At 49.7% G+C, this 24,764-nt stretch overlaps 2 protein-coding genes across 4 annotated transcripts in view; one reads left to right on the top strand and one right to left on the bottom strand.

Annotated features, from left to right (window-relative positions):
- St7l (suppression of tumorigenicity 7 like) overlaps positions 1-24,211 on the top strand; it is a 109,423-nt gene extending 85,212 nt beyond the window's left edge. The window contains exon 15 of one of the 2 annotated variants that reach the window (XM_013516417.1): positions 24,176-24,211. In XM_013516417.1, coding sequence (XP_013371871.1) covers positions 24,176-24,196 — 21 coding nt within the window. In that variant the 3' untranslated portion in view covers positions 24,197-24,211. Of the gene's footprint in view, positions 1-12,329; positions 12,910-24,175 lie in introns of those variants that run through there. The other variant, XM_013516414.1, reaches the window with a different exon arrangement.
- On the bottom strand, positions 68-14,764 carry Wnt2b (wingless-type MMTV integration site family, member 2B). 2 transcript variants are annotated; one of them, XM_005388958.2, is made up of 5 exons: positions 14,275-14,764; positions 8,136-8,356; positions 6,805-7,082; positions 5,570-5,834; positions 68-1,725 (listed from the first exon to the last, which is right to left on the bottom strand). In XM_005388958.2, exons 1-5 carry the CDS (start codon positions 14,457-14,459, stop codon positions 1,496-1,498), a joined length of 1,179 nt encoding a protein of 392 aa, XP_005389015.1. In that variant the 5' UTR covers positions 14,460-14,764; the 3' UTR covers positions 68-1,495. The 2 variants fall into 2 exon arrangements, with proteins under 2 accessions (XP_005389015.1, XP_013371874.1); XM_013516420.1 differs by lacking the exon at positions 14,275-14,764 and adding an exon at positions 14,104-14,268.
- Positions 24,212-24,764: the final 553 nt, after the last annotated feature.

Here is a 24,764-nt window from a genome sequence, read left to right as displayed (position 1 = left end):
ACAGATGAGAAAATAGAGGCTTAGAAAGCTTAATTGTCTTGCTGAAAATAAAAACAAGAGACACAGCTGTGATTTCAACACAGGTCTGTTATAACTGCAAATTTCTACATCACTCTGCTGTTTTAAAATACCAGTGGGCAAGAGATAACCACTGTCAGAACACATACGTAAATTAGGACAGCAAGGTTTTTGGATTCCCATGTCCTATCCTCCAGTTTACCAACGAGTCTGCTATCTCTAGAGACTCCACTACTTCACATCTGGTTAGGTAATGTAGTAGCACAGAAGGAATCTTCCCCTTTTCCAAATTTGAGTAGTAATAATCCCCAGGACTTGGAGAGTCACTGAAAATTTGTTGAGTAAATGGGAGGCCCTTCTAAGTTCTTACCACTGTGGCTCCAAGCCCCAGCTGTCTTTCTTTATGTGGACACTGGCTCCCACTCCTCGTTTCAAAGGTTAGGGTCCTCTCCTAAAGACTTACCAAAGCCAAGCTGGATGCAGCGGCACACTCCTGTACTGCCAGCTCCCCAGAAAGCTAGGGCAGGACAGTCACAAGTTTGAGACCAGTCTGGGCAACACAGCAAGACGCATTTCAAAAAAAAAATTACCAAACCAGTGGTCCTACAATCCTAGTATACAGTGGCCTCGTGTGGCCCTTAAGATCAGCCCGCTCCCCTCTCCCATTCTTTGAGTCACCTATCTTTTACTGTGATTCCCAAACGTAGTGAACCTTCAGAATAACGAATGGGGAACAATCCCTAGGCCTACTCAGACTCACTATGTGATTCTCTCCTAATACTGTTCCAAGCCGTCCTCATGATCTGTGAGGCACAGCAGCCACAGTCTGAGCAGGCAGCAGGTGAGCCACAGAGACAGTGCGACCTGCTACACGGAGAAAGGAGAGGGTGTGTGTTGTAAGTTACATGATTCCCTCCTCTAAAACAGCAGTTCATAAACGGCTGAACTCTGGTCTAGCAGTCTCAGTCTCTCCACAGTACAGCATTATCGTTCGTCTTTTGAGTACCAGGAAACCTCAGGCTCTCTCCAGGGAAGAGACGTGCAGTTTCCTCTCTGACCTATCTATCCTCAGCCAGGGCAGGGTTAAAATGAAGCTGTCTCCAGGGATCCTTTCTCTTGCACACCCAAGAAGTATTAGGAAACCAGTGCAAAGAGGAAAAATGAGTCCTGACCTTGAAAAATGGTACTTTAGTGCAACTCAGAGTACTCTGAAGACCCCCTACACCACTTCTGCTCTCCCTTCAAACCTACCGAGGGGAAACCAGGGAGCCACTCCGTTTCTTATATTCCCTATCAACTCCTTCCCAGGGCTAAGGAACCCGCTGGGACCCCATGGTCCCTTTGGATTACTCTCCAAGTCTTTAAATAGAAGCTGTAGCAGCCCAGGGTGGAGGGTGGAGGAAGGTGTGCATGCAAGGTTCTTGTGCTTTGGAGTTGCAAGGTTTGAAGTGGAGGGATGAGTGAGGTATCTGTATCTTCAGGTCTGGTCCAGCCACTCCGCCTTCTTGGGGGCCTTGCAAGTGTGAACATCCACAGTGTTTCTGCACTCCTTGCAGCGCACGGCACAGCACCAGTGGAATTTGCACTCACACTGGGTGACACGAGTGACTCGAGTTGTGTCGTACCCTCGGCCGCAGCACATGATTTCACAGCCGTCTGTTCCTTTAGATGTCTTGCTACAGACGCGGCCTGCAGTGCCCAGGGAACCTGGATTAGGGGAGAAGGGAGTGAGAACCAAATTACTTCTTACTTTAGCTCCTCTGAGCACTCCTACTCACATTCTCAGAAGAAAGTCACAAAATATCTCTTTTTCTGAAAATATACCCACTAGCCAAGTGATCATGTCTCTGCACTAGGCTTATTTCTTCCCACCGTTAAGGCTTCCTAAAGGCCACTGACTTCACCTGCAGTTCTCTCCCAGCCAGTACACATTTCCATTATCCTTTTCACAGTCTAACCTTAAACTAGGAGTGGTGGGGCACACCTGAAATCCTAGCACTCTGAGAGGCTGGGGCAGGGGGCTCAGCAGTTCCAGCCCAGTCTGGGCAAATTAATGACTTAGGAAGACCCTATCTGAAAATTAAAGTTTTAAAAAGGGCTGGGAATGTAGCTTAGTGTTCAAATCACCAGTACTGCCAAAAAAAATTTTTTTAAAGACTAAAAATATTCATAACTGTTACAGCTGGGCAGTAGAGTTCTTTGCGTTTGAAATTTTCCATAACAACAACAACAACAACAACAAAAGACAACAGCAACAACAAAATGTAGCTTATAACTTCTAAGAAGTTTCACTATAAGTCTGATCCTGCTTCTATTTGTGTATTTTGGCCCTGTGTTTATATTTCATTCAGTTGTACTCTGTAGGAAAGAGCAGCATGACCATTGAAAGCACAGGCCCAGACATAAAGGTGTATGGGTTTAAATCCAGATCTGCCACTTCTCAGCTGTGTGGTTCAGCACGCATTAATGTCTCTAAGCCTGAGCTTTCTCATACGAAAATGAACGGCATGTCTAATTTAGCAGTTGTTATAGCTGCAATCTCTGTCCGACTACAATCTCTGCTGGCATGACTGGCTAGATGCATAGGTCTAAGCAGTTCCTAAGGAATATCCCTTGCATGATTCCCTTACAGTAGAAACTCTTGGATGGTGTTTTCTCCAGCATAGAGAAATTTTAGGACCTTTTTCTGATAGATTTCAGCAAAAAAAGATCCTGTCAATCGATAACAAATCATAGAATTTTTAATAGGTCACATTCCAACCCTTCCCCTTATTAATAAGGACCCAGAGTTGGGAAAAAGACTAGCCTGAGAGTTCAAGAAAGAAAACACATTAACTGATTTCAACCACAGTAGTCTCCATATTCCACTGGGACATGGAGGGAAAATCTAGAACTTCTGTATTGGTTTAAAATAATCTATTTTAGGGCTGGGGGTACAGCTCAGTGGTACTGTTTGCCTAGCAGGCACAAAGCCCTGGTTCCACAGTATTGCGTGCGCGTGCGCGCGCACACACACACACACACTGTATATATAGATACACATACACACACACACTCACACATATACAGCAGGGCCACCAGTATTTTTTTTTTTTTTTTTTTTTTTTTTGAGACAGGGTCTCATTATGTAGCCCAGGCTGGCCTTGAACTCACAGTGATTCTCCTGCCTCAGTCTCCCAAGTGCTGGGTTTACAGGTGTATGCCATGATACCCAGCCAAAAAATATATTTTTGTATGCATGTATTATAATATACCTATCAGGACTATGGCACATAGATATAACTTATAAGTAAGTATGCATGTAATAGTGGTATGTCCTTAATTTTTTTAACAATTGGAGTATACAGTCCACAGCATTATGAGATCAGATCACTGCTCTAGCATGTGGGTTGACTAGGTCTACTGCACATGTTATTCTCCTAACTCTAAGAGCTAGGTCTTAAGTTCTTCTCTTTGGCATCAAAAAACATTTTCGAACTCTGGAATCATGCTTTACAGTGTATAGTAGACATGAACCATATGGAATCTTAAGTTTTGCTTGATTAAAATTAACTAAAAAATTCAGTTTCTTAATCACACTAGTATGCAGTAGTGCCCCCCACTTTCTGTGGTTTTAGTTACCCATGGTCAACTGTGGTCTGAAAAAATTAAATGGAAAATTCCAGAAATAATTCATAAATTTTAAATGTTTTATTATATTATTAAAATTGTTTATTTTGGGGCTGGGAATATAGTTTAGTGATAGATCACGTGCCCAGATGTTCAAGGCTCCATATTTGATCCCCACATTTTATTATTAGTTATTACCTTAATAAAAAAGTTTTATTATTAGTTATTACTGTAATCTCTTCCTGCCTAACTTATAAACTTGACATAGGTATATACATATAAGAAAAAACATAGTATGTATAAGGTGTGGTACTATCTTTCGTTTCAGGTATCCATTCTAGATCTTGGAATATATCCCCCACAGATAGGGGGAACTACTCTACTTCAGGTACTCAGTAATCACATGGCTGGTTGCTGCTGTGTAGTGTTGCGCAGCTATGATAATATTTTTATCATCCCAGAAAGTCTGACTAGACAGAGGGAATACCTGGCTCCATATTCCTTGGATTGACTTATATTCTGAATTCCAGGCCCTACTTTGGGTTCTACGAAGCCTAATTTTATCTTTCTGAGAAAAAGTAATACACATACAACTCATTCTCCCTTGTAACTCCAAAGAGCCTCCCCCAAAGGTACATTTTAGACACAGTAAAATAGGCTTACACCTCAGATGTTATGGAATTATTCTCTGGCATCCAGGGACTAACCTTTCTGAAATAGACAATGCGAAAACCATACTTAGTAGTAGGAAATCACTAGTGGAATCAGAATGGCTCTCCTAACCTTTTTTTGTTCTAGCACCCAACAGAGTACACATACTTTATTATTCGGGTGGAGCACCACCCTGTTTCTGTGTACAGTTTTGCTCTCAGCCACTGGACTCTCCAGGAATGACAGTGTTGAGTGAAAACAAACCGTAGAGAAGACAGCTGAAAGCAGGTGTTTGACTCCATCCTGCCCAAGTCTGCAGAAGGGAGCCTGGAAACCCTGGACAGTAACTAGAAAGAGAAGATGTTCTGTTGCACTGCATGTTGTTCCTAGTTTAACCTATCTAAACCAGAAATCACGAGCCAGAAGGTAACTTTCACTTTCCTAGGAAAATACCTGATCACTTTCCAGTGTTCGCAAGAAGTCCACCAAAAATACCTAGAACAGATTGAAAAACAAGTATTTTCTGCTTATAACTGACTGTTTGCAGCTTTACCTGCCTTTGGTAGGGACCTCCCCTTTCCTTGCTTCCCTCGCTGCATTTCAGAATCTGCAGTGCTGAACATAGCTTTTCAAGATCTTCCTTACCAGAAACCTTGACTTGGTCGTATTGATCTGCTCTGTCCCTGAAACAGGGCATGTTCCTTTCCACATACCCTTTGCTCATGTACAGAGAACGTCTGCCTGTTCCACTCTGTTGCTGTCCAGATAATCACACACTTCAAGAAACAGTTTAAATTCCACATTTCCGAATAAACTTGTTTTTATTTCTTTGTTGTTGCATTTGCTTATCCATTACCTTGCAAATGGTAGACAAGTGCTCTAATCAGTGAGCTACATCTTTCGCCCCAGTCGTATTTCTTTAGCTAGACTGTAAAGAACCAAAGGCTTAGTGCTGCATTTTACGTTTCTGTATAGCCCTCAACACTGGTTTAAGCCCAAAAGCGGGTAGTTCATTTAAACAACCTGTAAGTATTGCCTGCTGTGCCTCAGGTGCTGGGAATACAAAGCAGTGACTTCAGGTCTCAAGGAGCTGAGTAACCTCCTCTCCATGTGGAGAGCACTAGGCCTGGCAGGCAGAGGCATAAGTCACCGATCTCATGCCCACGTTTTCGTGTGGGGAAGAAATGACTCCTCCCACGGCACCCGCTTCCCTAACTCCTACAGCTGAATAGACAGTAGTGCCTGTGCTAAGAACCTGGGCTCCGTAGCTCCACCTGCTTCTCTTACTTACCTGCAGCCTTGTCCAAGACACAGTAGTCTGGGGAGTTATCAAAGTAGACAAGATCAGTACGGGTGGCACGGCGATAGCCTTGGCGGGCTGCTGTGAAGTTGGCACCATCTTGGGTGGCCGTTACCTGCACAGCCCCATCGTAGCGCCGCCTCAGATAATCTCCTGTGCGGCGGAAGTCTGAAAGCGCACGCCAGCAGGTACGTAGAGTACAGGAGCCGCTCACGCCATGGCACTTACACTCCAGCTTCAGAAATCGCCGTACAGCCTGAGGGGAGGAGGTGTCAGGTAAGGAACAGGCACTGATCAGGGACCTTTTTAGTCATCCTGAGGGCCAAAAGCATGAGTGCTCTGAGATCTACTGGCCAGGGCTAGCTGGTTGGGCCCTTGGGGGTTCTACCAGATCCCACCCATTCTTCCTGATCAAATAAAGAAATTTGTCCTAGCCAGATGTGGTGCCATATGCTTATAATTGCAGCACTCAGGAGGCTGAGGCAGGAGCTATACAAGACCTTGTCTCAGAAAACACAGAAACACAAAAAAAGACTGGCATTGTGGCACAAGCTTATAAATGTCAGCTATTCTGGAATTTCAGGCAGAAGGATCACAAGTTCAAAGCCAGCCTGGTAAGTCAGTGAGACATTGTCTCAAGGGGGGAGCGGGGTATATAGTATTTGGCTACTATTGGTGAGGACCTGGGTTTAATCCCCAATACAACTGAGAGAGACATGGGGGAAGGGGAGTAAGTCCTGCTCTAGGAAACCTCCCTGGACCAACAGTGCTTTCCTTATCATGACAGCCTGTTGGGTTATAGAGTCACAGAATTCTGTTCATGATTAGTGTACTTGCATATCCTTTAGTTCTCACATGTTGTAGGGTACCAAGTACCGTGCATTCTGCTTTTGTAGTATGTCATTTTCTAGCACAGTATCTAGGAATATTCAAATACCAGTGAATAGGTAGTTCTTTTTATCTTTAAAAAGTCACTTCTGCTTAGAGATATGTGTAGTGGTAGAGCACTTGGCCTAGTATGCATGAAGCTCTGTGTTTGATCCCAGCACCACAAAAAAGTTACTTATTTTCTTTTCCTACTTTTTAGTGCTCCTGTTGCAGGAATGTTGGGCTTTTGGAAGTGATCCTGAAGTCTTCAGTTCTTCCATCTTCACATTTAGTCTTTAGTCACACAAACTGTCACCCCCAGCACATATGAGTGTACATACACAGACACGAGTACTGACCGTACGGCCACAGCGGTTGTTATGTAAGTTCATGAGGGCCCGGGCATCCTTAAGCCTCTTCTCCTTGGCATCCACAAAAGCCTTGGCAAAGCGGATACCATAGTGGATGTTGTCACTGCAGCCACCCCAGTCAAAGTCCCCACGTTGGTCATGGTGGCGACCACGAGTATAGGGGTCACAGCTACATACACTCAGTTCACCCTGACTACAGGCACGAGTGATAGCATGGACCACCCCTGCTGATGAAATGGCATATACAAATGCTGCCTCCCGGCTACCTAGAAAGAGAAAGGTAGAGGGGCATTTCAGGAAAGACGCCCGTATCTGTCTTCTTCTTCAACCCACACGGCCTCAGAAACCTCTCCTCACCATCCCAGAGCCACCCGCTCCTACTTACCCTTCATTCAAGGTGCCCTTCCCTTCCAAGAACACTCCCTAATGCACTGGTGGGGAACCTATGGCATGCATGCCACAGCAGGCTGTTTGTATCATTGAAAGCCCTAAAAGGTTTGCCATCACTGCCCTAAAGCATCTGACGTCTCCTGTCAGCCCTCAACTATTCTCTGTCCACCTGTTTGTACATCAGACCTCTTGTTTCCTTCCAATTTCCTTGGGTCCTTCCATTGGAAAGTCTCAAGTTGAATCATCCTCTCCCACTCCATGCCTGCACTGGTGCAGCTAATCCTGCCTTAGCCCACATTCCAGACTTTTTGGCCCATTCTGCCGGACAATTCCCCTACACTGCAGACCTCAGCCAGGAAGAGACAGGCTACCTTCCCCTTCATATTCCTCTCTTCCCTGTTAATCATCACCTGACACCTCCAGATTCCTATCCCATTCCCCTTCTCCTAGGTTACCGTCTAGCTCTGCTTAGCTTTTTTGCTGAACTGGGACCAAGCCATTGACTCTTCAAGTATTTACATATCACCTTTCTGTTTATCTCTGTTCCCATTACTGTAGTGTTGGGAGTGTTAGGGTGACGGTAATGATGGTGGTGGTAGAACTAGAGGAGCTACTCCTAGTCCTCAGCTTACAGTGCATGGAAGCCCCTTTGTTAGGGAATGCGAAAGGCAGAAAAAATGAGGGAGGATTTTGGAGGTGCCAGGGAATGCGTTACGTTTGTCTCCTCACCCCACAGCACTGGATTTAGAGGGACCCCTGCCTACAGATCTGAGGTACTGAGGGTCTGTTCTCAACTTTATCCTGTGCCATGCCCACAATTATTTCTCTGATTATGAAGTAGAGGAGACAGAGGATCGTGCCAGTCCTTCCCACTTCGCACCCAAACATAGACACGGAAAGAGCTGGGGAAGGATAGACAGAACCCCTACTTCTGAGCATAACACGGCCAAAGACAGTGTGGTCCCGGTCCAGCGTGGTGCAGTTCCAGCGGTGATGGCGGAACTGGTGCTGACACTCTCGGATCCATTCTCGGGCGCCTTCCCCCACTGAGCGCATGATATCTGGGTAACGCTGGCACAGCTGCCGCTGCCGGCTCACCAAACCAGGAATATTGTCACAGATCACTCGGGCCCCTAGTGCCCCGATGTACCTGCAAGGTGGAGATGATCCTGTCAGAGCACCTCAGCCCCTTTCTCTGCGCAGGGTGGGGTGGGGGACGGGGAGATGGTATCTAGAGCCTAGAGAAATTTCTTCCCCATCCCACATTCCCTGAGGCTGATCTGTAGAACCATTCCCCACAAGCTCTGGAGAAATAGTTACACAGTGCAGAAAGAGTAATTGAGTGGTCTTCCAATATTACTAGTTCCTCAGCCAAAGGCCAAAGTGACACACACTCCCAGAGCACAGGCCAGGCATGTGTCATACACACAGCAGCTGTGGGCATATCACACAAACCCATTGCCTGTTTATTTAAGAAACATTAAGATCCTCACAGAAAAACTAACAAAACAACGGTCTGAGCCAACACTCTTACACCCACATGTAAGAGCATGTCCAGAGTGGCTGGTCCTAAAAGACATGATTTGGCAGCTGGGAGATGGAGACAGGCAGGGGCTGCCAGGGGGCCTGCCAGGAAGGGGCATAGTGGACAGTTGTGAATAATATTTACAACTGCAGTGAGACTCACAGCTAAACAACTTTCATTCCCAGTCCTGAGGTCTGGTGAGGCAGACCCCACCCCAGGTCTCCTCCCCATTCTCTTTACTTCCAGGTCCTAGAGCCTTTCTTAACTAATGAAGCTTTTAAAATCCATTTATCGAACCTACAAAGCACAGTGTCCTGGATGGAACTACACGAGCAGAGAAATGTCTGCAGTGGGAAACCAAAGGCCAAGATAAAGCACTGCAGTCCGTGGTCTGCCCAGTTATGAGATCAATTGATATGGGGCTATTAAAGGTTGCTAGAGTCATTCTCAATTTTCTCAAAGCAATATTTTCTCATCTTTTGAAATAGTCTTAGGCCTAGGTGCCCCACAAGCCTCAAAAGAGTGTTCTGGAGAGAAAACAGGATTGTATCACCTTTCTCCCCAAGAGGCAGCAAAAAGAGATCTGACCATTTACTACACTCTCAGCAGTGCCGCTCTGCTGCTCCTTTCTAGCTCTCCAGCCCCCTACGTAACCCCTTCCCTGACTTGCTGGGGATGCATTATTTTCCTATCCATACATCAAAAGGATGCCCCACTCCTTTGCAGAACAGGTGGGGGCTTGGAGAGCAGTTGCCACTTCGGACAGAAAAGCTGTGGTCTGAGCTATGAGTGCGCGAGTGGTTTGGGAAGAGCCTCAAAATGGGCCTAGAAGTGGGTGAGGAGAAAGGAGGGCAGCTAGTGGGGGAAGGGAAAAGCTCAACTGCCCTGGGGCCTGTGTCCCCTCCCCCTGTGCATTCCCACAGCCAGCCCTCACCCACAGACTGGATCACCACTGGTGACACCAACTCAAACAAACACAAGGCGGGCTGATGCTTGCCTCTTCGGGAACTCAGCAGAGCTGATGGGCCCCATCTGTCCCGAGGGAGGGGTGAGAGGGCTGGCCTCCACTAACAAATCCCATAGAATCAGTGTCCCCAGCACTGTCCATCAGGGCAGCAGCTTCCAGGAACAAACAAAATAAACACCAAGGCTAGGCCAGGCCGGAAAGGGCTGCCTGACGCACAGTCAGGAGTTACACCCACTGCCGTGGTGCTTTGTTTGGAGAATCAAGACCATCGGAGTTGGACCTCGTCCTCGGCTCACCACCGTTCTGCTTCTCCAGTTCAGCCCCAGAGTTCTGCTCTAGGCAATGGGTGTTTGTTTTTTTTTAACTGGGGCTTGGGAGGAGGGGGGCTAGACGGGAATGGGAGACCAATAACCCAGCCCTCATGAGACAGTCTGGAATTGGGCAGGCCAAACTGGCAAAAAAGGCCTTCCTATGGTCTGACTTAAATCCATTTTGCTGCAGCCCACATTGGTCCTTCTTATTACATCCTCAATGAGCGTGGGAACATCTGTTCAGTATCTAAGATGGGACAATAATTAAGTTTCTCCACTACCATACCCCAATAAGTAACTGCTTCAAGACAGCAGAACATAGAGCTTGCCTGTGTGCAGTAGTTGGCTCCCTACAGTCAGTGTGGGGGTGTCCAGTAATGCTGGGCCTGAGCCTAACCCCATCTTCCTCTGTTCAACCCGTGCTTACAGAATGCCTACCAAATGCCAAGCCCTGAGCTCAGCCGTTAGGGGCACAAAGATGTTTAAGGAATCCCCTAGCTTTTGGTCCGGGAGAGGATGCTAGATGCCCAACTCTCCGGCTTTGCTTTCCTTTCCAAATGTTAGTCCTTCACTTCCTTTCCAGCTTTCTCTTTACCTGCTTTTAACAAACTCACATTTCCTCCTTTGACAGAGTGACTCAAAGTCCCTTGCTACTCAAGTTATAGTCCCAAAGAAACAGTATCTGCTTCAGCTGGGGATTTGCTAAAATGCAGATCCTTATGCCCCACATAGGCCACCGAGTCAGAATCTGGATTTCAACGAGATTCCAACCTAATTTGGATGCACTACTCCATGAAGACAGGATTTTTTTTCTTATACTGGCGATCAGACCCAGGGCCGACTCCTTGCTGGACAAGTACTCTACCACTTCTTTTTCTTTCTTTCTTTCTTTTTTGATACTAGAAATCAAACTCAGGATCTTGCATTTGCCAGGCAGGCGCTGAGCTGCTGAGCTATATCCCCAGCTCTACCACTGCTGTACCCACAGCCTTTTCTAAATTTTATTCTAAGACAGGATCTCACTAAGTTGCCTAGGCGGGCCTTGAACTTCCAATCCTTTGCCTCACTCTCCCAAGCTGCTGGGACTACAGGTGTGCAACACTACACCTGGAAGGAGACCAGGGATGTTTTTGTCCTGGGTGTATGTGGTGCCGGGGATCAAACCCCAAGCCTCACACGTGCTGGGCAAACACTCTGCCACTGAGTCATATCCCAGCCCTGTTTCTTTGGTTCACTTAAATATACCCAATACTGAGAACTCATCCGGTACACAGTAGCTACTCAGTAACTATTCAGTAAACACTTGACTGCTCTGATTTAAATTTCCATCTCCCCCAGCCACATAAACTTCATTTTAGTCACAGTTTGTACTCCTTGGCAACATCACCAGTCCATGTGTAGGTATTCCATGTTTGCATCCAAAGAGCCTCTTTTTATCTCCCCTCCTTTTGTGTACATCCCCTAGTATACGTGGTTCGGCCCATTACATGTAGGACTTTGAACATAGGAATAATACAGTTACCTGTTTTATTCCACAGTGCTTGTATAGTACTTTACAATTCACAAAACATTTTCTGCATACAAATGGACAGAGGGAGAAATCTTCATTTTATAGATGAAGAAAATGAAAAATTCAAGGATACTAAGAGAGTATCTGCTCCATCCATCAGGCCTCATCAGAGAATCAGGATGAATGAAGGCCTTCTGACTCCAAAATCCAGGATCATTTTATTCCAAGGACAAGAGAAGCACACATTGCTTTTGTAGTAGACAGATTTGGCTCAAAATTGGTGTGGACTTTGGCAAGTTTTTTACTGCTCCCGTCCTATCCCTCACTTCATTTGTGAAATAATTATTATAATAGTACCTACCTCACTGGATTATATTAAAGGAAACAGTGCTCATAAGGTGGTTGGCCACAGTACCTGGAGCTTAGTAAGGGCTCATTAAATGGCAGCTGTTCTTGGTAATTGTAATGCTAATATGATACCATACTACGATATGGTACCTCTGTGTTTCTCCCCTTTTATGAGCCCATGAGCACAATCCTGCTCTGGTGATTCCCTATATCCAACCCCCTGCAAAATGGAACAGGGAAGCACCTGACCGAACTCTCCTAGTTCCTTTTGTTTGTCACAGGACCTAAGAAGAAACACCAGTTTCCTCCTGTAGGTAAGAGTAGAGAGAGGAGAAAGTAGCTGGAGAGAAAGAGGGAAGAGATCAGACTTAGCTGGTAGCAGTGATAGCCTCTGCTCCATAGTGGAACACAACCTCTTCCAGGAGTCCTACAGAGGATGTCTTGCTGTTTTTTTCTTAACAGAAAGAGGGACAATCACGTTGGGCACCTGACCTGCCTTCAGAAGTCATCTTTCCGCCTTGTCCTAGAAGTGGTGACCGTGAAGGCAGGCAGCTGGGCCTGCCGCTGTGAAAGGAGAGGGGCGAGGAGACTGAGATAACCTCTGCACTCACCCCTCATATTGACGCCGTCGCTGCCTTCCCCCACCTCACAGGAACTGCTACGTCCCTCTGTGTCGCCCACCTCCTTTCAGAGCTCTTCCATCTAAGAGTTTTTCCAGGATTTTTAATCTGAACCGCATGGACAGAAGGTAGTAGATGGAAAAAGAAGAGGGGGTCAGTTCTCAAGGGTTAAAAAAAAAAAAGGAGGGAATAGGAAGAACCGCATGTGGGTCTTTGGGTTGCTGAAACTGTCAGTCGTATTTCCTCATCTAAACACCAGTTGGTCCCAAAGACTGCCTCCCAGATTGGTAAGAGTCAGTCAAGAGTCCCTAAAAGCAGCTGCCATCTGGGGCACCAAAGTATTGTCTTGCCAGCAGGAACCCTGAAAGTTTAAGTGCCCAGCCAAACTGGGCCCTGAAAGTAAAGGGTGGTTCTGATCTCACTATGAACGTGGAAAGGCTTTTTCTTTCCCCTGTCTCCCTTTCTCCCTTTCCCTTTCTAAAGGAATGTTTCAAGCCAGATGTAAGATATAGGCCAGCCTGCTCCCCCATCCAGAACCCCCCTCCTTGCCTTCCCCAACACTGCAGAGATAAAAAAGATCCAAAAGAGATTTTTCTTCAACAGGAAAACGGGGGTGGGGGATGGGGACGGAGAGGGACGCATCTTGAAATGATAGGAATCTGCAGTCCAAGCTGACTGGCCCCTCAGCCAGCTACCCCTCACCCTTCCAGCCAGGATTCCAAGTCAGGAGGAGAAAAGCCACGGGGTGCAAGAGGAGAAGAGACCCCACTTCTCAGGGGTGGGGGCTCTTTGGCTGCAAGGGAGGAGAAGCGGAGTAGGGCAGGGAGAGGAGGGGGCACTGCGCGGTAGAAGGGGCACCAGCCCGGTCCAAGAGGGCAGTGTGAGAGGGGCGAACCCTTTCTCAGGCCCACTTTTGCTCTTTGCCCTGCCCCCGCATGGGGGAGGCAGAGCAGCGCTCTCCCTGAGCCGAGGATGCTACCATTCAGGGTTGGGAGCACGGGGGCGGGGGAATTCTGAGCATACGGACTACAGACACCCTGTGCAGTTTCAGTCCCTCTCGCCTCTGAAGGTCTGGGGCGCAAGGCCTGAGAGAGACCCGCGGACAGAGTCGCTCAGTACTCGGGGACTCTAGAAGTCCCTGACCCTTAGAGGGGAGAGATGGAAGGAGGACCCTCTGAGGAAGAAAAACAGGAGGCAAGGGAGACCTCAAGCTTCCAAGCGACGTCCTCAAAGCCCCGACTATGCAAACGCAAGTGTTTTAATTTTGAGGATCATAGCTTTGGCCTGTTTTCACTTCTGAGCGTGGCGCTGGGTGCTGTTGCTTCACCAAAGCCCCCGCGTCCCAGCTGGGCAGCTAGCAGAGAGGCTTGTGCGTCCTTACCAGCTGCCCCTTCCCACCTTCGAAGGGAGACCTTCGGGTCCAGGCCTGCGGAACTGCCGCCGCAGGCCGGGGAAGGGCCAGCCTGCGAGAAAATGGGACGGCAGCTTGTGCCCCCTGCCCTGCAGTAGCGGGGAGCGGCACACGCCGGCCAGGGACCCTCGCCACGGCGCCTCCTTGCTGCGCATGTCCCCACCCGGCAGGTGAGACCGCCGCTCCATCTCCCCTGCTCCCTCACCAGTCACTCAGCGACTTCAGCCACAGTCACGCCGGGATCCTCGGGATCCTCGCTAACTCCGGCCGAGCAGCAACCTGGTCCCCCGGACGCCTGTGCCAGGAGCGGCGTGCTGCATTGCCCACGGGCGCCTCCAGCCTCCTGCAGCCCCTGGGCCCTCGGAACCGCACTCACCACCAGGACGTGTCCACACGGGCCGGCAGGGTGAGCAGCAGCAGCAGCAGGCAGGCAATCCGCTGGCGCGCCGAAGCCGGGCAGACGTCGGGGGCCGCGGGTCTGGGCGCGGGGAGCGGGGCGGGGGCGCGGGCGCGCCGAGGGGCGAGCTGCGCAGCTTCCTCAGCACCTCCCGGCCTCAGCATAGCTCCCCGAAGACGCCTGCAGCGCAGCCCGGAGGGGCGTGGATGGGGCACCGTCTAGGGTTTCTCAGGCTGCGCCTACCTCACCCTCGGGATGGCCATGGGGCTCGCGGGTGGCTGCGGACTGAGGCTCACGTGGAGTCCGGGAGCCGGCGCAGGTTCCTGGAGAGGGCGCAAGTCGAAGCGTCCGGAAACCGACGACGGCGCGCCCGGCGGGGGCTCTGGGGCGCGCGGCCCGGCCGGCACGAGGTGCGGCGTCAGGGGCTCCGAGGCGCGGAGTGGAGCCGCGGGGCCGACTGCGCGGACAGCCCCTCCGGCCGTGGGCTCTCATTGGACGGCGCGGGGCGGGGCCGAGGCCCGGGACACGCGCGGCTTTCAGAGCGGCTCCGCCCGCGCCAGCCCGGGGCGCTCCGCGCCGCACCCCCACCTGCTCTGGCGCGACGCGACGGGGCGCAGCTGAGCCAGTAGCGCCCAGTCCCTACCGATGCCGCACCCCCGGGTCCTAGCGCCCTTCATTTGGACTCCACGGCTGTGGTTTCTGGCGGGGCGCGTGCAGTGGGAGGGGGCTGTAGGGATTTCTTTCCCCTTGTCCCCTAATCTGCAGCGACGCAGAGGACGCACTCATCCCTCGGGTCCTCTCCGTGCTTGCTCTTCCGTGAAATGGGTGGAAACTGCAGCCGGAGGCTACGGGAGAGTCTTAGCTCCCTTTTCTACACTTCCTGCAGCGGCACCGAGGGCAGCCGGCTTCAGGCAAAGGACTCTCTCATCTAGGGCTCATCACTTCTGCTTCTTCTGGCCTCACCAAGCCCCTTTCTCCACAACTTTAGCCCTACTCCTACCCAGCCCACCTGCCCCGCACCCAGGTGGCCCCCCAGAGTCGCACACCTGCAGACCGGACACGGTCCGGCCCCTTTCTGCAGGGATGGCCGAGCTCGGTCTCCCGGATCCCCTGGTGTCTCGGTCCCCCACCCTTCGGGCGGGGTCTCGAGTAGCGAAGAATCAGAAACAGCTGGGCGGTTTTCCCCGCACCAGAGGCCTGGGTGGGAGGCCTGCTGAAAGAGTAGAAGCCCTGGAGCATTCACTTTTGGGGACCTTTCCACCCTTCCTCCTCTTTGCGGCCCCTGCAGCCCCGCACACTGCCGGGGGCGTGGTAAATCTGGAAGGAGTGCCCTAAGTGACTCCCTCTCCTCTCCCCATTCACGCACGCACACGCACAGACGCACTTCCCAGGCTAGCGGGGGAGGGGGAGGATTGGGGGGCTCTCTCCTGGGGGGAGGATGGCCAAAGGAGACCAAAAAGTTATTTTTAAAGCTCTGGGCCTTCTAACTTTGAGAGTTCAATTGGGGTCTGGCCCTAACCCCTTCCTCAGCCTTGTTTCTCCCACCTAGGCCCTCATTCCCGGGTGTTGTTCATGCGTTTCGTCGTTGGTGAACGAGCCAAACTGTGAAGTCCTGAAGCCGGCGTGGTGACCCACACCTGTTAATGCCAGCCTCAGGAGGCTAAGGTAGCTGTATCACCAGTTTGGGCTACATAGTAAGACCCTGTCCACTTAACACAATTTCTTCTAAAAATATAAATGAGCTGGGGATGTAGGTCAGTGTGAAGGCTCTGGGTTCAATCCCTACAACTTAAAAAACAAACCAAAACAAAAAACACCCCCCTCAAAGCCCCAGCGCAAATGATATGCTGGTAACTGCCTACCTCCCTTAACCCCACACTTTCCATATCAGTCCTTGTTGGACGGGGTGGACCGGGTGGAAGAGGTGAGAAAAGCCAGAGTGTGATCCAACAGGGCACATCTGGCTGCAGTCATCTCAGAGACAGATGGGGAGAGGGTTCAGAGGAACCTGTATCCCTTCCCTGGTCACTCCTTTGCCCCTACTTTCCGCACTAAGAGTCTGAGCACACTGATCAATTCCACAACTCTGTGCTTATTCCCTGTCATGCTAGGACTGCGCTAGAACTGGTACTGTTGCGTATCGGTAAGCAAAGCAAATTTCTACCCTCGTGGAGTTTACAGTTTATTGGGGATAATAGATAATAATAAACATACAGCATGTTAGAACGTGGTTGGTACAGAGGGAAAAAATAGAACAGGGTAAAGGGATGGGTCACATTTGTAATGAAGGAGATTGGAATAGGAGGTTTTTACCATGAGATCCAAGGGAAGATTTAAGGGCGCAAGGAAACGAGCTGGGCAGAGTCCAGTGAAGAGCGTCCCAGTGGGAATTAAGGAGTAAATTGGCCTAAGGTAGGAGGGGCCTGGTACACAGGGGCTAGTGAGAGGTCAGCCAGCTGGAGCCCAGCGAGCTAGGGAGGAGGAAAGGAGCTGAGACAGGTAATGCAGGGGAGAAGGTTCCCACCACTGGATGTTGCTGGTGAAAGTGGGGCTGGACTGGAGTTGGAAGGGAGGGGGAGACCTGCAGAGCCAGCATGCTGGCCACAGGAAGTAGGACCACATCCCTTCAGGGCCACTCTTTCCTTGTCTCTTTCCCTCAGGCTGGCCTCTGGTTGACCTGCTTTGTCCTTAGGAAGGCACAGATTCTATGCCAGCAAGCTGCCCTGAGCAGAGCAGGTGGCAGAGGGGTGAGCCCAGGCTCATTCCCCCGGGCCCCTTGCTTGAGCCACTCTTTCACTTCCTTCCCGCTCAGCCCACCCATTGGCAGGGCAGCAGTCTTCCAGCTTCAGTGCTGCTCCCAGACTCCCTGTGTTTAGATCTGGGTGTGACTCTGGCCTGTGTTTGTTTCCACATATGCGCCTGGGGTAGAAGGAAGGGTGGGAGCTGGAGATGATCACATCTGACCTTGGATGGACTCACCCGTGCGGGCCCCAAACTCAATTCTGAGGCCCCTTCTTTGGCTTCAGCTGTCTTCATAGTTAAGTAGGACCGTGTCTTGGCACAGCATACAAGTTCGACTATTAAAGTATGCTTCTGAGCTGAGAGGACCCCCAAGAAACATCCCTGGGAAAGAGGGGACAAGACTGCTCCCCGAGGCTTTCAGGCCACCCCTCCCTAGAGTGGGCAACTCAGGCTGCAGCTTTGTTCCTCCGCCGCTTCCCCCCTCCCCCAGTCCCCAGAGCCCCAGGAGGAACCCTAAACTGCAGGAGCCAGCTGACTGCAAGAGCTGCACTCAACCACTTAACTAGAGGACAAATACGGAGCCAGAGAAGAGGTTTTCTGGGATCTGCCACTTTGGAGTTTCAAGTCTCAAAATAAACTTCCAGTCTCAAGGTCCTAGACACTATTGGAAAGCTCCGCTCCTCACGCAAGGGCCTGTTAGGAGGCTTTCAGGCCGAGGGTCAAGACCGGGGGCTCAGAATAGCCCCTGACTTGGTCCAGCTGGTTCAGGGAAGCAGCGGGGAGGAGTGATTTGAGAATCAAGTACTGTTTTAGAGGGCCCTTCAAGGAGTCTGGTCAGCACTTATTAAGTACCTGCTCTGGGCCCGCCACTGGCTAGGGCATCCTGAATAACACAAGAGGAGGAAAAGGTCTTACTGCCCAGACATTTTCTTGCAAATACACTACCATAAAGCTGCCTGAGGGTAGCACGCTAGGCTCTGTTGGACTTCAGGCTGTATGTAGCAGATGTATAGTATGCTGTTGTGTGCGGTGGCGGAGACCTAAGGAAGGACCCCCCCCCCTCCGCCCATTTGTGCCAGATTTCTAGGACCTCCAGCAGCTGGCCAGCAGAGCTTCACCTTCTCCCCTGGAGGTGCCACCACAGCTTCCTGCCTTCTCTCTTCTTTCTTTCTCTTCCTTTTCTTTTTTTTGCCGTGCTGAGAAATAAGCCCAGGGGTGCAGGACCACTGAGCCCTCCGCCACTTTCCACACAGACAGGGTCTCACTGAGCTACCCAAACTGGCCTGCAGCCTCCCAGACATTTGGGGCTATAGCTACGTTCGAAGTCTCCTGCCCTTTCGAAAGTGGGAAGGGGAAGGGTCCCATCTCCCCCTCCATACTCACCTCAGAGCTCTGCTCCCCAGGGAGGCTGCTTAGAGTTAGGGCTCATCTTTCGCTCCATTCTCAGCTGTGTGTGGCTGAATGACTTTGGATTTTTACTGGCCCTTGGATGGGAGAGAGGAGCTAAAGGGAGCTCGGGTGTGGGTGAACAGCTCTTACCCCACCCTGGTCTATCTTCCAGCAGGCCCTCCTTCCTTGGGCCCCTCTGTCGATGACCTTCTCTCTCCCGGTGGCGGGGAGGTGGTGTGGATGGTAATGAGCAGAGAGAAAGGCCAAGAAGGGGCTTGCGGGGGGTGGGGGGGTTGGATAGGAGTCAAGGAATTCCTGAGCTTGCTACTTGCACAAGGGGCCCTGAGACGCCTTTCCTGAGATTGCTTTGCAAACCAAGGCAAATCTCATTTGAATTGGGGCCAGGTTCACACAGGCCCCTAGTGCCCTGCCTCCTGCCATGCTGCACCATGCAGGTGTCTGGGGAAAAGAAGGGAGCTTGGGAAGAACTCCAGGGGCTTTTAAGGGGGGTAGGTGGGGATCCACGCTTTGTGCACAGCTTGGCTGGCCTCTCCTTGGTATTTATGAGCTCCCAGGCAAGAGGTGGAACGTGTCTCTGAGAGGCCAGGCCAAATAGGCTTTGGAAGGAAGGAGCATTCAGCCCAAAATCCAGGAAGGGGGCTTGGCGGAGCAGCACCCCTTTCCTCCCAGCTAGTGGCTAAACAGGGCAAACCGCTCTCCAGGGGACCAAGAGAGGGATTTAACGGAGACAGGGAAGGAGGAGATAAGGCTTGGGGAGGCCGGACCGTGGAGGCGGAGCCTTTTGGCACTTTGGCTGTAATCAGACTGGAGCCAGGCGGGCTGACGGCCATCCTGGGCGGGTGGCCCAGGTTCTGTGTGGGGCCAGTGGGTGTGCTGCTAGATCCTGGGTGGTCACTGACCAGCCTCTCCCCAAGGGAGAGTTCCCGTTTTGCGCCCAGGCCTCCTTTTCTAACCTGCCTGGATCAAACTGACTCTGCATTGAGCTCTCTTTCTCTCCCCACCACCTGTCCTGGGCCCCAGAACAGTGTGGAAGTGTGATTTATTTCCGATGGGCAAAACCCCGCAGAGCGCACCATCTCCGGGCACTCTGCCCCCCTCAACGCACTCCGCTCCTTGTCCTCAAGCCCCCATCACTCTTCCCTGGGGCTTCACCTCTGAGTCTCTCCTGGCTTTTCTGCCATTCTGTGTCTATCCCCATCTCTGAGTTTGTCCCTCTGTGTCTACATCTGCCCCCCTGCCGCCCTGCATCTGAATGTCTGTCTGCCCCTCTCCTCCTGAACCCTGTCTCTTGTATTTCTGTTTGTCTGTGTCACTCCCTGTCTTGCTGCATGTCTTCCTCGGCTCCCGTCCATCTTCCTGTGTACAGCTGTTGGCCTTGCTCTTCTTTCTCCTTATTTCCGTCTTTTTACTCTTTGTGACTTCCCCAGTCTGTATGTGTGCCTGCCTCCCTGTATTTTCCTTGGTACGTGATTTGTTTCTTTCTCTTTTCCCCACTCTGTTTCACACCTTTCCTTTGCAGGTCCTGCAACACAGTGCAACCTGCACTGCATCCAAAAAAAAAAAAAAAAAAAAAAATCAGAGAACATTTCCCCTTTGACTCAGACATGCACTATTTGCATGACAAGTCACTTTCCCACTCCAGGCCTGTTTCCCCACTAGTGGAACTGTCACTGGACAGGGTCTGAGGAGGTTCCCAAAGCTGAGATAAGGACCCTCACGTACACAACTCATGGAATAAGCTTGCAAGGTCGCTGACTCTCATCGTGGAAAAAGAATTTTCAGGACTAGTTAGTGAGAGGCACAGGAAGGGTTTTATTGGGCAGAGATTAGAAGGTACACACTCAGAGAAATGGAGTGGGGGTCCTCAAGAGAGAGACACTTGTTTTTTGGACTTAGGATGATTTCTGCCTCTCTTGAAAGAATGGAAGTCCTGGTAAAAGGTGGCCTACCCCTCAGACGGGTGCTAGCCCATTTTACCAGTATGGGTCCAATTTTATTTTGTTTTTAAGATAGGTAATTTAAACATTCTTTGGAGTTTTTCAGCCTGTTCCTTTATCTTAGGATCAGGTTCCTGTTCTTTACTTTCTAAATTCAGTCGATTTATAGACTTTCACTATTGCTGAGAAATTTGGGGTATGATAGCTCTGGAAGGAAAGGAGCCTGAATTTAACCAAGGAAATGCTGATACAGATCGTGTAGGTAACTCTGAGTAGGTCTGGAAGTTGCAGTCTTCTTAAAAATACAATTTTGACTTGTGATTTCCTTGTCTCTGATCCTACCTCTCTGAACAAGCAGGGTGGAGATCTAGTTCCCCCTGTGGGAGCTCTGCTTTATCTCTCATTTCACACAATCCACCCCGTTGTTCCCCCAAGTCCCCTATTTCTCTGCTCCCTAAATTTGACCCTGAAGTCAGGATTCCAGTATCCTAGGAGCTCCAGTGCGAAAAGGTCTCTGACACTGTCAGCCAGAAGGCCCTCAGAGGACTTCTCACTGCTTCATCCTCTTAAATATAAGGGTAGACAAAGTCCCTTTCTGGGGCCGTGTCTGGGATACAAACCAGATTAGCTCATCTCTCTAATCCTCTTTGTGCTGGGGCCTCTGCCAGGCGGGGACACCCACAGCGCAGAGTGAGGGTATGTGTGTGAGTGTGTGCAGATTTTTGGAGAAGGCAGGACATTCAAGGTTGTCTTCCCAGTTACCCGCTCTTGCCTGAAAAGCCCAAATCGGCAGCTCTCACTGTGTGAGAAATGTCACCAGGATTGAGCCAAGCAGGTTTTTCAAAATCTGTCCCTAGCCTGGTCCAATCTCCTTCTCTGCAGCCTCTCTAGAACTGGACTGGTCTGGCGGCCACCCCGCAGCTCTAGAACTCACCCCTCCACACATATCCCATGGTCTGCTCCGCAGTCTTCCTAAAAGAAAGGCCTTTCCATCCCTTCCTGAAAAGCCCACCGCATCAGGCCAGACACAGAGGACTTGCGGAGGGGTGGGTCGGGGCCAAGGCTATCCCTGGCCTTCACACTGCAAATTGGAGGCCTCCAGTCCTCTGAAGTTTCATGTGGAGAGATCTCTCTTGGCTGATAAGATCAAAGCATTCCCTCTGCCAAATCATTACCTTATTTTCGAAGCAATTATAGAACTTATTGTATCAATTAGCCCGGTCCCCAGCTGCAGCTCTTTACCGGTGAATGTCATAGGCTTGCAAAGGTCTGCCTGGCCCAGCAGCCTGGGGCAGAGAGCGGAGGGGTGCAGGGTGGGAGCGAGGCCAGGGAGCCGTCGGTTGCTTCCAGCGGAGGTGGTCCGGGAGGGGCAGCGGGGCGCGCTTCGAGCGGCGTGGACAACCCGCCGCCGCGCCCCCTCGGGTCCTGCTACACCAGGGCTGCTCTCTGCTGCGGCGCCCAGCGCCAAAAGCGAGCCAGGAGAGCGAGCCGGCCGAACCTGGAGCGAGGGCGTGAGGGCGTGACCGCTCTGGCTAGGCCAGGGCCCCGGCCCCGCGGGGAAAGCGCTGAGCGGGCCGAGGTGCCACCCGCCTCCGACTCTCGGGCGGGGACTCACTGTGTGGACCGGGCGCCCCGACGCGGCGTTTGCAGGAAAGACAGGGCCGGCGGTTTTCTCTTGAAGACCCCTACGTTTCAAAAGGCCAGAGCACTTCAGGAACGCACCAGCGCGGAAGGAGCTTTTGTTTTAGTGATCTGTTCATGTTAAAAGTTAGTATGAACACAGGGACCAGCTGAAAACATTCTCATCGGCCAAAGCTAGACTATCTGAGCAAAAGAAAATAGTTGTAGATGTAACCCAAAGAATAAAATAAATATCCATGTATTCGTGAACACAGAAATAAATGATTGAATAAATAAATGAGGAAAGAAGCAGATCTCCCACGCAGAAGACTTCACGTAGATATTCTGCCCTCAGAGGTGGAGTGTGGGCTCTTGGTTGTGACTTCCTTTAAAAGAAAACAGTACAGAAGGTGAGGGTGGAGAGGAAGAGCAACTTTTCAGTAAGAAACCCGACAAATACCTCAGCCAGATGACAGCGAGCAGCGTCACCAGTGTCGGGGTGAAAGCATGTACTCTTGGTAGGATGTGATTGTAAGCGACACTTTCTCGTCCTGTTGCTGATGGGAATGCACAATGGTGCAGCCAGTCTGGAAGACAGTTTAGGTGTAGTTTAGGTGTTTCTTGGAAAACATACATACCCTTACCATATGATCCAATAATTGTGCTCTTCGATATTTGCCCAAGGGAGTTGAAAACTTATGTCCACACAAAAACCTACACACAAACATTTATAGCAGCTCTATTCATAATGGCCAAACTTTGGAAGCAGCTAACATGTCCTTCGGGAGAGGAATGGAGACATAAACTTGTTGAAGCCAGGGAATGGAGCATTATTAGAAAGAAATGAGCTGGGCACTTTGGAGTATGTTTGTAATCCCAGCTGCTCAGGAGGCTGAGGCAGAAGGATCACCTTTTTTTCTCCTCGATGGTACTAGATTGAACCCAGCACATTTGCACTGAGATGCATCTCTACCCACCCCTTGAGACAGTCACTAAGTTGTCCGGGCTGGGCTGGAATTTGGGATCCTCTTACCTCAGTCTCCCAGAGTGCTGGGATTACAGGTGTGTAGCAGGGTGTCTGGCTTATATCTTCTTAATAACTCATTCTGAGGATTAATCTTCAACATGAGTTTTAGAGGGGACAAACCGTATTCAAGCCATAGCACATTGGTTTAGTAATTGTGACAAAGGTACCATGCATTTGTAATGTAAGTAATAAGTCAGAGTAAAGAAAATGGAGCATGGGGTACGTGTATACCCTGTATTCCTTTTGCAATATTCCTGTAAGTCTAATAAAATTATACTAAAAATAAAATTTATTTTAAAAGACTAAAATGGAGACATTTCAAAATATTTTAATTCATGTAAAATTAGCAACAATAAACCAAAACTGAACACTAACACCATATTTTTATGAAAAGCAGCTATAATTTTCAAAAAAATAGAAGAATGACACTATTAACATGTTTGCAAATATCTTTAAGGTCTGGCTTAATTGTAGGCCTCTTATATGTGCTTTTACGTTCAGTCTGTGTGATAGTACTCATCATATAGCCTCTGATGGAATGAGAGCAAGAAAGGCAAATGGCAACTGCATGTCACTGTGAACCTCTGAGAACCACTGCCTTAACAACTTCATCCTTCACTGTAATTCTGTATCCCCAGTTCGAAGTCCCTGACTGACATCTCTCCTGAGTTCCCCCATCCCATACCTTTTCAAGACTTCCTGTTTGTATCAGTATGACCGTCGTGCCTCCAGTTATACCAGCTTTGTGGATTAATGGTCACAGCATGAAATTACTTAGTAATGGGACAGTTGTCATTCTTATTTTTCCTAAATATGCCGAGAAGTGACACAACCCCTAGACTAGTGACCATGTGATCAATAACTGTTGAATGACTAGAGACAATTGTAGGATGAGAGCTGTTTCTGATGAAATCTCTTTTTTGCCCCTACCTACCAGTAGCAGCCAGAGTTTCTACCTGCGATGATCACACTGTGATTAGTGAGTTTGGCATTGGCTTTGCTTCAGCAAAGATTCATTTTTCCTATTGTCAGAGCTAGGAAAACCCAGTTTGACCATGGGATATTCATTTAGGGCAGCTTCCTGACTTCTTGAGAAATGAGGTATAGGAGCATTCAGTTTCAGCAGAAGTTTCTCTACCCACAGAATTCTGCTCACAAACCATAGGAGCTGCTGTCCTGTCAACGAAAGAACCGATGTTGTCAGTCAATCTTGGGCAAGTAGCTTTCAGAACTTCAGTCTGCTGAAGGATCCAGGTGAACTGTCATTTTCTGCGTCATCTTTTATGCTTTTTTGCCTCATCTTTTGTTCTGATCATGTCCTGTAAATTCTCTCAGTGTCTCCCATCTGCTTTCCCATTTCCAAGACCCTGACTCTCACCCACTCCTTAGACCTGTAATCCTGCGCTATCAGAGGCATGAGCTCCTGGACCTGGTCAACCTGCAGTCAGACTCTCTCCTCAAATGTCTGCTTTTATCATTCCCATTAAAAACCTTCAGTGGTTCCCCACTGCCTGAATGGTAAAGTGGAAAGGCTTCAGCCTGTTATCCAAGACCCAAAAGAATCACTGAACTTCACATCATTGTACATCCCTACTGCCCTGTCTATGAGCCAGAAAGAAATGCATTCTGTCCCCAACCTTTAGCATATTTCATTTGAATTGATTTATTCTCCCCTTTTCTTTCTTTTAAATTATAAATACATTCATTTAGAAAAAAAAAAAACTTCAGACATA

This window comes from Chinchilla lanigera, unplaced genomic scaffold (assembly GCF_000276665.1).
Source record: "Chinchilla lanigera isolate Chin_1 unplaced genomic scaffold, ChiLan1.0 scaffold00034, whole genome shotgun sequence".
Taxonomy (NCBI): Eukaryota; Metazoa; Chordata; class Mammalia; order Rodentia; family Chinchillidae; genus Chinchilla; species Chinchilla lanigera.
This window is presented reverse-complemented; position numbering and strand designations above follow the sequence as displayed.

Excerpts from the sequence above, each read along its gene's own strand:
- Wnt2b (XM_005388958.2), bottom strand. The coding sequence starts at position 14,459 with ATGCTGAGGCCGGGAGGTGCTGAGGAAGCTGCGCAGCTCGCCCCTCGG. Across the intron at positions 8,357-14,274 it reads CGTGTGGACACGTCCTGGTG|GTACATCGGGGCACTAGGGG; the intron begins GTGAGTGCGGTT and ends TCCACCTTGCAG. Across the intron at positions 1,726-5,569 it reads TGTCTTGGACAAGGCTGCAG|GTTCCCTGGGCACTGCAGGC; the intron begins GTAAGTAAGAGA and ends CCCCTAATCCAG.